The 13,155-nt window shown below is 52.6% G+C and overlaps 1 protein-coding gene across 2 annotated transcripts; it reads right to left on the bottom strand.

Moving 5' to 3' along the window:
* Positions 1-402: 402 nt before the first annotated feature.
* Positions 403-12,761, bottom strand: Peli3 (pellino E3 ubiquitin protein ligase family member 3). Of its 2 annotated transcripts, none has more exons than XM_055610637.1 (7): positions 12,649-12,761; positions 11,454-11,603; positions 8,166-8,295; positions 6,423-6,524; positions 5,016-5,210; positions 4,557-4,745; positions 403-3,136 (listed from the first exon to the last, which is right to left on the bottom strand). In XM_055610637.1, the coding sequence occupies exons 2-7, from the start codon at positions 11,600-11,602 to the stop codon at positions 2,567-2,569; spliced, it is 1,335 nt and encodes a 444-aa protein (XP_055466612.1). In that variant the 5' UTR covers position 11,603; positions 12,649-12,761; the 3' UTR covers positions 403-2,566. The 2 variants fall into 2 exon arrangements, with proteins under 2 accessions (XP_055466612.1, XP_055466613.1); XM_055610638.1 differs by lacking the exon at positions 12,649-12,761 and adding an exon at positions 12,407-12,429.
* Positions 12,762-13,155: the final 394 nt, after the last annotated feature.

Genomic DNA, 13,155 nt, shown 5'->3' with positions numbered 1-13,155 from the left:
GACTCAGATTAAGTTGAAATGTAACCAGAACCAGGTAGGAGAGGTTCTGTAACCACAGCCACCAAAGGATAGCTCAGGCAAGTTAAAGATCCCAATATCCAAGACCCACCCAACCAAGCTGCATGATGCCATTTTATAATCTCAATTATTGAATGAAGTCCTTCACCAGCAGCTTGCCATATAGAATCTCATTTAATTCTTGCAAAACCCCTGAGATAGCATAAGACTGTCGTACCAATTGCACAGATGAGAGGGCCTTTGATTTTCCTAAGACCTCACACTACACTGCTTCCTCCCCCTGCCCCAACTCACTCACTCTGTCTCTGATTCTATCACTGTGACACATCATGGCTTTTCTGTATGTTTACATCACCCTGGTAAGGAGAGTACTCTTTTTGTTTGAGATGGGGTTTTTGCCATGTAGCCCAGACTAGCCTTGAACACACAATCGTCCTCCTTTAGCCTACCAAATGCTGGGATTACAAGCACATGCCACCATGCCTATCGTTAGAGACCGACATTCCATTTAAAAGTCGTGGAATCTGAAACTCCAAGAGCTGGCTCACACCACCAGACTGAGTTCTTCCCAAAGCCCAGTCAGGCACCTTTTGTTTGTCCTTTTTCCCAGAGTCTGAGATTCAACACCAGAAATGAGATCAGAGTGTGTTCCTCTGCCTGGTCCTCAGCAGGGTCACTAGCAAGAACTGGGCAGTTTCTAGTGTTTTGGGGGAGGGTTGAAATGCTCCCTGCACTCTGGCAGCCCCTTCTGCCATGCATCGCACTGTAGCTATGGGATGCCCAGCCTGTTCTGTGACAGCTGCCTTCTGCACCTCCCTAAGGCTCTGGCTTCTGCCTTGCCCTGAGGACAAAGAAAGTTCTACACACAGAACCATCTTCTTTTATTTCTCTATAGTCTGTCTATACTGGTTTTCCTGGTCAACTTTCCCTTGAATGGCCAGAGGAAACCCAGCTCAGGCCTTGGCTCACAGGAAGACCTGACTCACAAACAGGAGGAATAGGGAGACGTTCGGCACTGACTTGGCTTCCACAGTCACCAAGACCCACCAGGTCCTAGCCGACAACCCTGATCCCATCTTTTTCTGTTGCCCTGCATATTGGCTGTTAGGCATTCTCCCTGCCCTTCTATCCTATTGCCCTTACCCAGGCTCCTCTCCTAACTGCATCCTGCCTCTACTGTGTCTGCCATTGAAGATGTGGCTCTGGTTTGGGGCCATCCAACTGCTCAGAACAACCTCAGCATGTCCAGGTGGCCAACAGGACGTGGTGATCAGTTTCTGCCATTAGTCACACACGTCCCTCCTCTAACTGGGAGCCCTTGCTCATTGCTGGGGCCCTGCATGGGGCTGGGCACTGAGTAGGTAGATATCCTACCTTCTCCAGCTCCTCCACGAAACAGACTCTAACCAGCCTTGCCTCTGTCCTGCCCAGCCTTAGTATGAGCCGAGACGGGTGGTTGCAACCAGGCTGTAACCTTATCTCTCTATGAACCCAAGTGGAGACACCTCCTTTCTTGGATCACTGTGAGGATTAAACAACATCTTTGAGAAGCAGAGCCCTGGTACCTAGTGAATGCAGCTGTGATTACTGTTAGGATGGGCTGGGGCACGCAATGAATATTCAGCAATGGTAGCCCTTGTGTCAGAGGCGGTTGCTGTGGAGCAGTGAGCCTCCCCCAGCTGTGACTCCTATCCACAAATGACAATCTGATTTCTCCACCAGAGCCATGCCCTACACTCCAGTGTCCCCTTAATCTGTTTCTCCACCCCTACTCTCTTACTGAGTCTGCGCCAAGAGGGTACAGAGCCATTACCTTGTGGGCCAGGAAGATCCCAAGCCACCATGGAGGCTGAGCTCCTCCATGAAGCCTCTTACTTTGCCAAATCCAGCAAGGGTTGTTGTGCAGCCCTGGAATTCTCTGACCCTAACACACACGAAGCTGTCCACCCTCCACTAGGCTGTGAACTCCACCACGTGGAGAACCGGATTCAACTGTCCGTGTCTCCTCCACTTGGCACTACACTGCCTGTACTGGGAGTCAGCAAATGCCTGTCAGCTCATCACTCACTGAGGACTGGAGGTACTGCATGCATTCGGGACACGTGGATCTGGGAGGGCAGCTGAGCAACAAGGTTTATAGAGTAACCCAGGGCGGCAGCAGGAGGGAGGGACAGCTGTCACTGGGTTGGCTGGTTCAGAGCAACCAGCCTAAGCTGGAAGTCAGGGGCCATGGCCCCTTCACTCCCCCAGGGGCACAGTGTAGGCGGCGCGTGATGTAGGATACCCCAGGAAGGACAGGGGCGTGGGGCGCCCTCCATCAGCCTGGGGCAGAGCTGGTGCTAAAGTCCCTATCAGTATGACTGGGCTAGAGATCTCAGGGACCCTCTTAGAGGTGAGAATTGAAGGGAGGGTCACAGCCCAGCCTATGTGTCCAACTGGTGTGGCTATTGCCAGCAGGCAGAATCCCACATGCAGAACTCCATCTGAACAGCAGGAGATGGGGGACCTGGGTGGGCAGGCGGGCATGGCAGCAAGGACGCTAGAGAACCTAGTCCAGCGGCCCCTGGAAAATTAGGCGGACACAGCCATGTTCACCAGTGAGCCAAGCCCCACAAAAGGGGCAGGCTGCGTGGAAAGCGTGGGTGCCGTGTGGCAGTGGCGTCTGCGCCCAATAGCGAGCAGTCTTCTCAGAACACACGTGGCCGCAGGGTGCAAAGGCGTGGCTGGGTGGCCCAGGGTCCAGGCAGAGCCCGGCCTCCTGGCCGAGCCACAGGGGCACATAGGGTCCCACAAGGCGGCAGAGAGGACACTCGCGCTCCTGGGGGCCTCGCTCCCTCCGGCAGCCCCAGCCATGGTAGCCATGGACGTGACCACAGCGGACGTAGACCCAGGGCTGTTGCTTGTCAGGTGCTGTGCGGCCACGGGCGGGACTGGGGAAGGCCAAGGTGCTGAGACCCACGGGACACTGGGGCCGGGCCGCGTTGGCCTCCTGTCGCTGGGCCTCGAGTTGTTTCAGGGTGGGTGCCCTCAGCAGCCCTGCCGGAGTGCGCCACAGCAGTGTGGCCCCGCACAGGTCAATCAGCGAACCATCTTGCAAGACGTTGGATTCGTTTTCCACCTGCCGGAGGCAGCAGAAGGCCTTAGCCCAAGAGCTCTCTGGTCCTGCCATTGGGCAGCCTCACCCCAGAGAAGCCACCCATCTGGCTAGCTGAGACAAGAAGACAGATGCTCCCCAACACATACAGCCCCTTACTCTTAGCAGTACTAGGGGCTTTGGTATTGTCACAGGTCAAATCAGCAGCTCTGGCCCAAAACAAGTTTTCTCTGAACCGTTTCCCAAAGCTCTCCCATAATGGTAGAAGTAGGATAGTGCAGAGACAGCAAATACCGCCCATGGGGAATACTGGTACATAGCCCAAAGCGGCTATGCCATGGGTCACGGATCACAGAAAGAACTCCAGAGCCAGAGAGCCTGGGTTTGAACCCTGGTCTTGCTCAGTCACTTACTCAGTGTTGCTAAAAAGATAATTTAACTTCTGCGTCTTGGTCTCCTGGACCTCAAACTGGATTCCAAAACTCAAGTGGGCTTTGTGAAGATTAAATAAGTCAACCAAAACAAGAACATGAAACAATGCCTGGTATTCGTCTGTGTTGCTTCGTACACATTCTTTGTTTTGTTTTTTAATTTTATGGATGTTTTGTCTGCATGTGTGTCTGTGCACTGCATGGGTGCCCAGTGCCCATGAAGGCCAGAAGAGGGTGCTGGAATTTCTGGAACTAGAGTTTTGGTTGGTTGTAAGCTGCCATATGGGTGCTGGAAATCAAACCTGGGTCTTCTGGAAGAACAGCCAGTGCTCTTACCTCTGAGCCATCTCTCTAGGCCCTGGTTTGATTTTGAGACAGGCTCTTGCTATGTGCCCAGGCTGGCCTAGAACTCATAATCTTCCCACGTGCTGACACCTGGGGAGAATTCTGTGTGGTTCAATCAAGGAATATGGCTATGTGGATCTATTCTTTTCCTAAAACTTACTCGCGGCTCCCAATGTTAGTGCTCCAGATGGCACCAAAGGGATTCTCGCAGACCAGCAATGGGAGAACCACTCCAAAGGCCCTTTCCTGCTGGGAGGGGATCATAACACTAAACCTTCCTGAATGTGACAGACACAGTATAAGCTGCCAACACTCTGGGCTATAAATTGTTCATACACAGGCCAGGCGTCACCCTTGGAAGATGGTGTGATTTTCTAAGCTGCTGGCAGCCTCAAAGCCATTTGGTACCACACAGTGCATTTGTGTGGCTCTGTTTCATATCACCTGCTGGATCCCCAGGTATGGGACTGTACCTTACGGACCTTGCTCTGGTCCTGTCTAGGGAGTTAACTGACACATTTCAGGAACCCCCTGAGCCTGGGGCTCACTAAACAGCCCAGTGGGACTCTCTTGGAGAGAAGTGCTATAGATCACCTCCCAGCTTGTTAAGGCAGTGAATGGATTATGAGACCTGGGAAGGGTGGGGAGGAGTAGAGGAGGGCACCTACCAGCTTCCCCCGCTGCTGGGCTGAGCGGCTATCCCGCAGTGTGTACACATTCCCGCAGACAGAAATCTCCCTCCAGACACCTGGGGCAGAGTCCTCGGAGAAGCCGCCTGCTGGGTGCATCACCAAGACCCCGTTGGTGGTCAGGCCGTCCATCAGACCATCGGGAGTCCTCCATTTGGCTGCCCGCTCCTAGGACCACATGAAGGATAAGCTCACAGCCCCAGGAGCTCCCAAAAGGCTGCATGCCGGAGGTGGTGTCCCCCCACCTTCAAGACCTGGGGTTTCCCAGACAGGACTTCCGGTCTTGGGCACCACCTATTTGTACCTCATTTTGCTTCTTCAAGAAGTGGGCTGCTGTGCCATAGGAGCCCATGTACAGCCCACACTCTAGCCTGCTTCCCTTCCGCCCTCCTCTGCTCTCTCTTTTGGGGGGTTAGCCCTGCCCGGGGGCTCACTCACTCCAAGAAAGATGTTGCTAGAGGCATCGAAGCCAGCAGCATAGATTCGGGCAGTATAGGGTGGCCGGCGGTCACAAAGGATGCGGCAGGCATAGCGGGAGATGGTACTTTGGGCAGAAGGGCCCTCTGTGGCCCCTCCACCAGGAGATGTGTCTGTCACCACAAAGTCAATCATGTTTTCAGTCGAGCGGCCAATCTATAAGGAGAGGAGGACAAGAACACACACAGGCAAGGTTCACAGTTTTCTCACCCGGAGTCTCAGCAGCCACCAGACAATGAAGAGGCCAGACCCAAAGAGGACAGCACACCACGACTCTCTATAGAGTCTAGACCCTTTGGGCTTGCATGCAGGTTCCCTATGTCTGATCAGTCGTGGCACGAAGCAACTTCTGCTCTATGGCCCACAGCTACGAGGAACACCTCACTCAGTGAAAACCAGCTCATCTGCTAACAGGCCACTTAAAAGGTGATACTCTGGAATATTAGCAATAAATTGTATCTATCATAGGTTTTTTTTTGTTTTGTTTTGTTTTTGTTTTTTGAGACAGGGTTTCTCTGAGTAGCCCTAGATGTCCTGGACCTCACTCTGTAGACCAGGCTGGTTTCAAACTCTGAGATCGCCTGCCTCTGCCTCTCAAGCGCTGGGATTACAGGCGTGCGCCACCACCGCACAGCTCTTGTTTCGTTAAGCACAGTCTCACTTTGTAGCCTGCACTGGCCTGGAACTTGCTACGTAGATCAGGCTGGCCTCAAATTCACTCATCTCTACCTCCCAAGTGCTAGGATTAAAGGTGTATACTGCCACACGCAGCTTACTACTTTTGTCTGTGTGTATGAGCCTGAGAGACTTCCCAGTGCCTATAGAGGCCAGAGGGCATCCACTCCCCTGGAGCTGAGTTACAGACAGCGGATGTGGGTGCTAAGAACTGAGCCTGAGTCCTTTGCCAGAGCAAGAAGTGCTCTTAAAGTACTCTAACCCATCTCTCTCTAGGTCTAAGCTAAGCATTTTAGTATAAGACCTCAGTCACTCCTCTCATGGTGGGGAGGCTACTATGAACCTCATTTCACAGATGAGAAAAACAAGACCCAGAGATGTTAAATGGCTCTTGGCCAAAATCACCTAGTGGTACATTCATACATACAAGGACTGGTACTTGAACCCAGGTATGATGAGGCTTAACCCTACCCTCTGCACTCCAAATCTGTGCAGCCTCCCATCCTCTAGGGGTCTTTACTCTGAGGGCTACTGACTTGTTATTGTCTGCAAAGTCAGCAAAGACATCCTACTTTCCCATCCAAAGGGCCACACGCCACAGTGAGTGCTCAGAAACACCTTTCTCGGAGCCTCTGGGCCCATGGCCTGATCCTGAACACCTGCAGAACACGGAGAACAGGAGGCTGGACATACCTGGAACATGTCTGTGTCGATGTCGTGTGTGTACTCCACTATGACTGAGTGGCTCCGGGACAGTGTGTATGAGATGCTGTGCTGGCCTCGGTTACTCAGGGCCTGGTGGAGAGAAGGCAGTCACTTCCCAGGGTATGGAAGAGGTGTAAAACTCTGAGCCAGAGGCCACCCAAGGCGCATCCCAGGATGGGGCAGCTCCATCCTGTGCAGAGGAGACTGTATAGAAGGAGCTCTTAGCTGGTTCTCTTGTTTAATCCTCTATCTATCTCAAAAAAATGTGCTTACTGTTCCATTTTTACAGTTAGAAATCTTGGGTCAGAGACAAGAACTGGCCCTCGGCCACACACCTGGAAACAACAGAGACTTAACTTCCACACCAACCCTCTGAAGCCAAAGGTTTTCCTTTGGTGTTATGTGTGGCGGCTCTTCTTGGTTGTCAGCTTGACTACATCAGGAGTTAACTAAAACCCAATGACTGGGCACACCTGTGAAGGCTTTTTGCTTAATTAAGTCAGTTAAAGTGGGAAGACCCACTTCTAATCTGGAGGTGGAAAAATAAACCTTTAATCCTGATCTTTTCAAGATCCACCTTTAATCTGAGCCACACTTACTGCTGTCGGCCTATATATAAAGGACATGGAAAAAAGAAGCTCTCTCTTTTTGCCTGCTTGCTCTTCCTCTCGCTAGCAAGTCCTTCTCTGGCACTGGGGCCTACTGCTTTGGGATTCCGGCATATGCTGAAGACCGGCTGAGACATCCAGCCTCGTGGACTGAACAACTACTGGATATTTGGACCTTCTATTAGTAGGCAGCCATTGTTGGATTAGCTGGACCACAGCCTGCAAGCCATTCTAATAAATCCCCCAAAGACAGATAAGACAGACAGACAGACAGAGATTCATTCCATATGTTCTGTTTCTCTAGACTAACCCTGACTAATACATTGTGTGAACATCACATCCACTCTTGGAGCTATCTTTAAAATAATGCTGATAGGTGCTGGAGAGATGACTCAGTAAGTGAGATCGCTTGCTGCTCTTACAGTGGACCCAGATTTGATCCTAGCGCTCATATGGCAGCTTACAAGGGTTTGTAACTCCAGTCCCAGGGGATCCAAAACCTTCTTCTGGCTTCCACAGGAACTGCATGATCACAGTGCATAGACATTTACGCGGGCAACATATCTATACACATAAAAATAAATTTACTATTTTTAAATAAGTAAAATTTTTAGCCAATGAATGGGGTGTGGCAGTCAAGGAAACATTTCAAAGGCCATTAAGGGATGGGCACACTTCGAAGGATGCCTGTTATCACCATTTTGGGGTCTATCTGTGGTGTGGTATATGTGGGCTCAGGTTGTGTGCCCACCAAGGCCACTGGGTGTCTTCTAGCACTGATTTACATCGCTTATGGAACCTGGAGCGTTTATTTTCTGGTTAGGATGATGGCCAGCAAGCCCCAGCAAAACTCCTGTCTTTGCCCTCAACAGTGCTGGGACTGCAGGCACACCTGCTTTTACTATATGAGTGCTGGGGATCCAAATCCTCAGGCTTCCACAGAAGGCCCTCTTACCCTACTGAGCTAGCATCTCTCCAGACCCATTACCACCAATTCTTTGCTGAGCCAATAGGCAGTGGGCTTCTCAGCTCCAGAAAAGCCATCGAAGTAGGTCTAGGAAGGCTGAAGACCTGGGCACACAGGACAGGATGGCATTTCAGTCCACTGGAATAAGGTGCTTGCCTTGGAGATGAGCGGTGTGGAGATGTGGTGCATGACATCCGGCTTCACTCCGTTGGCATGCGGCCGGCGGCTCAGTGCCAGGCGGCTTCGGCGGCGGCCCTTGTCCCCATTAGCTAGGCACCCATTGTAGCTGTGGATGTGGTGGTGGGGAGATAGGGGGAGGAGAGAAAGGAGGAGAAAGTGAGCCCTTAGGAGACCTGGAGGAAACTGCCAATTCGGAGCAGACTCTACCTTATAAACAAGAAGCACCCAAAGCTAGAAGAGCCTGGAATGGCTGCACTGTGGGGCGGGGGGGGGGGGGGGGGGGGGGGGGTGGGATCCTTCCTTCAGTGGCCAAGTGTTTCCTGGATGCCTCAGCTGTAACAGCAGGTGCTAGGTAGAAGTGATGCAGCACAGTCATGCCGGTGCCCTCAGTGAAGGAGAGAGCTCAGCTTCTCATAGAACCCAAACGTCACCTGCCATGACCCGGGCACAAGCCCTCAGTGAAGGAGAGAGCTCAGCTTCTCATAGAACCCAAACGTCACCTGCCATGACCCGGGCACAAGTTGAGTACACTCAAGGCCCGGTGGGAGGAGGTGGTAATGACCCAGGATCAGGATTCTGGGAGAGGAAACACCTTGAAGAACTGGAAAGACTTCCCCTGCAGCGAAGGATCGTTCATCACACAGCGACCATAAAACGACCGAGAGGAAAAAACAGCTTCTAATTCTACTCCTTCCATTATCCCCACGTGGGTCTAATTTCCACCTTCCTTTCCAGTTCTTATTCAGGGGGAATGGACTCTGAGAAGCAAAGATAAGGTGAGTCATTGCACTGTTTGCTGCCTCTGCTGCCCCTGTTCCTGGTCCTCCATGTTTTCAATTACCTAATGGAATCTGCAAAATGTCCTGCCAGGCAAGTGTCTTTCTCCCTCTTTTATAAATTAAACAAATCAAGGCCCAGGGAGGGAAAATGACTTGCCTCAAGCTACAAAGCTAAAAAAAAAAAAAAAAAAACCAGAGTGTGGTCATACTCGCCTAGATTTGCCAAAGTCGCACAAGTTCGAGGACTCTGAGCCCAGGCCCTAAGGCTGGCAGGGTTTCGTGAGACCCAGATTGAGTGACTTGGTTGGTAAAGAATAGTATGGAGATATGAACACCAAGCTAAGAATGTCTTTCTGTGAGTAGCGGGGAGTCGTAGAAAGCTTTAGAGAAGAAAATCAGTATCTGGGGATATAGCTCAGTAGGTAGAGTGTTTGCCTAGCATGTACAACAGCCTGGGTTCAATTCCCAGCAGCACATATGTGAGTCTGGTGGCACACGCCTATAATCCTAGAACTTGAGAGGAATGAAGATCAGGAGCTCAGGGTCACCCTCAGCTACACGGGGGACAGGTGGAGGCCAGCCTGAGCTCTGTGCGACCCTGTGTCAAAAAGGAAAAAAAAAAAAGTGCCAAATATAAGGACCAATTAGAATTTCCTATTGAGTTTCTTAAAATCCACATTTTCTAGACCCACCAGAGATTCTGCCTCTCTAGGTGTGGGGTTCCTCTCAGTATCTCACATTTTCTTTTCTCTCTTCTCCCTCCTTCCTTCCCTCTCCTTTCTTTTTGTTGATTTTGGGGACAAGATCTCCTGCAACCCAGTTTGTGCCCCTCCCCTCTCAGTATCTCACATTTTCTTTTCTCTCTTCTCCCTCCTTCCTTCCCTCTCCTTTCTTTTTGTTGATTTTGGGGACAAGATCTCCTGCAACCCAGGTTGGCCCCCTCCCCAGTGCAGGGATTATAGGAGTACATATGGCGCCTTACTCCATGTGTGATTTCCATGTGTTCGGCATAGCTCTGCCACACAGTGAGGCCTCCCTGCTCTCCTTAGGACAGAGAGCTGTGAACAAAGCCCAAGCCCTTAGTCTGCAGTCTCCTCCATCCCTGCCTTGCACCCAGATAGAAACAAACCCTTCCGTCTGTCAGGACACAAAGCAGATGTAAGCAGCCCTGTGAGAAACAGCTCTTCTACCCTTCTGAGCACTTCTCCTGTACAGGCAGGAGCAGGCCTGGGAGACAGGTCAGGATGCAGGCTGAGGACTCTCAGGAACCTGGCATACATCCTGGCTCTTCCGGTCATCACACAGCCGCTATAAAATGGAACTCATTTGTCAGGACCTACTTGGAAGGTTGATTTTATCTTTAAACAAGATAAAGCACTTTAAAATGCTTGACAAAGTTTGGCATGGTTATAGCAAGCTCTTGATATGAGCTAGCTATTCTTGTTATTAGGGGAAAAAAAGGCAAAGGGGTACTTATAAGTCACTAAATGACAGCCATTGTTATGTATGGTTAATCTCCATCATGTCAGCAGATCAAGTAGAGTCTTCAGGGCAGAGGCAAGGAGACACAGAAGGAAAAGGAGAAGGGTCTGTGTCTGGGGAAGAGTTTCATGGGAAATGCAGGTATCCAGGCAAGGGACAGGGCCTGCCCAGCCATCAAGTCCCATCACTTTGTCTCTCATAGCCTCCACTTTCTCATCTGTATCATGAGGGCAAACTGCAACTTAGTGATAGTGTGTTAGATCTACAGTCAGGAAGACCTAGGTTCAAATCCCAGCCCTGCCACTTACCAGCTGTGTGCCCTTAGGCCAGTCACTTCCCCTCTCTTGAGCCTCAGTTTCCTCACCTCCTTCCTTACAGCATCTTTATGAAGATTGACAGGAAATAATGTCTACGAAAAGCCTTGGCACTGCCTGCCTCCCAGACTCTTGATATGTGCTGGGTACTGCGTACTTTATAGAAATTCCTTCCTCCTTTCCTTCCTTCAAATAACCGTTGGGTGTATGACTTAGTACCAACACTGTCTTCAGAATGGGGAAACAAGGGCACAGGAAAGTTCAGCAACTTGCAGAAGCAGAATGGAAACCAAGCAGATCTGTGCAGAACCAGAGTTCTTTACACCAAAACACAGTAGATGCTTTACAGACTCTTTTCCAGAGACTCTCATTCTCACTGATTAGAAACTGGTGAGCAGTTAGAATTGTCTCACAGTGCACACCTTTAATCCCAGGCAGAAGCAGGTGGATCTCAGAGTTCAAGGCCAGCCTGGTCTACAGAGTGAGTCCAGGGCAGCCAAGGCAAAAAAGAGAAACCCTGTCTCAAAAAAACAAAACAAAACAAAAACCGGAAATGGGTTTGGTCAATTTTGTCTTTTGTCTGGGAAAGTGACAAGAAGCAAAGAGCAAAGAGTCCTGGGGAGTGCAGCTGGTGCCCACTGCTGTTTTTGGCTGACGTGGCCCATCACCCCTGGGCAAGGGAGGCTCACCCCAGGACGATGAGTTCACCATACTTGATGGGTTCCTCGCCTGGCAGCGCTTCTTCACCAGAAGAGAGGATGCAAGAGCCCTTGCTCCCTGGGTGCTGGAGGTCGGAGGTTCGAGGCGATCCCACTTCCGGATTTCCTTCCAGCACCATTCTGATCAGAGAAAAGAACTTTGCAGCTTCCCACCCCAACTCCTCTCAAGCTCTGATTAGCTGCAAGGCTCCTTAGGCCAAGGCAAGAGCAACCCTTCAACACTTGTTATTATAACTACTTCCGCCTCCCCTAAAAGGCGAGGTTGCTGGGATACCAGGAAGGGAGACGGGTGAGACAGGGCCAAGAAAGTAAAGGCTCTGTCAGCCGGTCAGGATATTCGGTGAGGCCAGCGGAACACGCGAACTTTAGACAGAATGTGCCTGGCAGAGGGGCAGCCAGGACTTAAGGGACCTTCTCTCTGGACTGAGACTTAATTCCTGGCTTAAGTCTTACCCCCAAAACCTCGGTGACTCCCTCTGTCAGGTTCTTGGATCTATGTGGTCACTGTCATCTTACTGTCCTTTTGCAGGTCTGGCCTCTGTCGGTCGGTCTGTTCTCAATGACTCTCTGTCCTCCTGGCACGTCCTTCTCTCTTTCCACACTCTATTCCCCGCTTCTGTCCCCTATTCGCCTGCCTTCCTCTGGCCATCCACCTGACTCAGTCTCCCTACGCTGGCCTGGCACTACAGGCAGGCCTCCGGATCCCTCCCGGGTGCGCGCCCTCTCCCTCCCTCAGGTGTCAGTCTGCGGTGCTCAGGCCGCTCGGGTCTCTCAGGAGGCCTGCGGAGGCGGCGCTCCCCCGTCGGGCTCCCCGCCGCAGCAGAGCCGGTCCCCCGCAGGCTACCGATTGAACAACCCCAACGCCGGAGGGTTTGCGCCGAGGCAGGGCACGAGGACGGCCCAGCGCCTACGCAGATACACACCCGGCGGCCCCAGGCAAACAGGCGCGGGCACGCAGACGGCCTCGCACACCCCGAGCACCGCAGGCGATGCCCAGACGGGCGCAGCACACCCGAGACCCTGCTACCGCAGGGACGCGCCCACGCGCTAACAGCCACAGGCGCCGGCCCTCGGACCCGCTCTCCCAACCCCGCTACCCGCAGGAACGCAAACACGCCCCCCGCGCACGCCCCCCCTCCCCGCCCCTCCGCCTCGCCGGCCTCACCTGGCGCCGTTCCGGGGCTCTCCGTGAGCTGCTCGCCCCGACCCGCCTCACCTCTACTGCGCCCGGGGACTGCTGCGGCGGGATGGGCCCGGCCCGCGGCTGCTCGGTGCAGACTCGTCACGGGGACGCTCCGAACCCGGAGGAGGGAGGGACGTGCACACAAACCTCCACGCTCCACCCCCTGCCCCACGCCCCGCCCTCAGGCTCCGCCCCCAGAGGGCCCCGCCTCACCCTGAGGCTCCGCCTCCTGCGGCTAAGCCTACTTGTAGTCAGCGACGCTAAAAGGGGTTTTCAGGAGCCCGCGCCCCTTTCCGGGTCCCGCCCCTGGAACCAATGAAGTGCCGCCCGCGATTTCCTCTGAGGGACTCCCTATCCCCTTCTAGCTGGTTGAGGGACTCCCTTTAGACCCTTCTTTTATTCCAGGCCCGGGATACTTCATCCTCATTCCAGGGTCTCCTGGGTTTTCTCTGAGACCCGAGCCTCCTTCTCACAGTAAACCAGAGCTCC

The sequence above is a fragment of the Psammomys obesus genome, unplaced genomic scaffold (genome assembly GCF_907164565.1).
Source record: "Psammomys obesus unplaced genomic scaffold, mPsaObe1.curated_primary_1811, whole genome shotgun sequence".
Taxonomy (NCBI): Eukaryota; Metazoa; Chordata; class Mammalia; order Rodentia; family Muridae; genus Psammomys; species Psammomys obesus.
Note: the sequence above shows the minus strand (reverse complement) of the source record. Positions and strands in the feature narration are given on the sequence as shown.

Coding starts and splice junctions, on each gene's coding strand:
- Peli3 (XM_055610637.1), bottom strand. CDS start 11,602: ATGGTGCTGGAAGGAAATCCGGAAGTGGGATCGCCTCGAACCTCCGAC. Junction 8,296..11,453: donor GGTGAACTCATCGTCCTGGG/GTGAGCCTCCCT, acceptor CCACATCCACAG/CTACAATGGGTGCCTAGCTA. Junction 5,211..6,422: donor TCGACACAGACATGTTCCAG/GTATGTCCAGCC, acceptor CTCTCCTTATAG/ATTGGCCGCTCGACTGAAAA.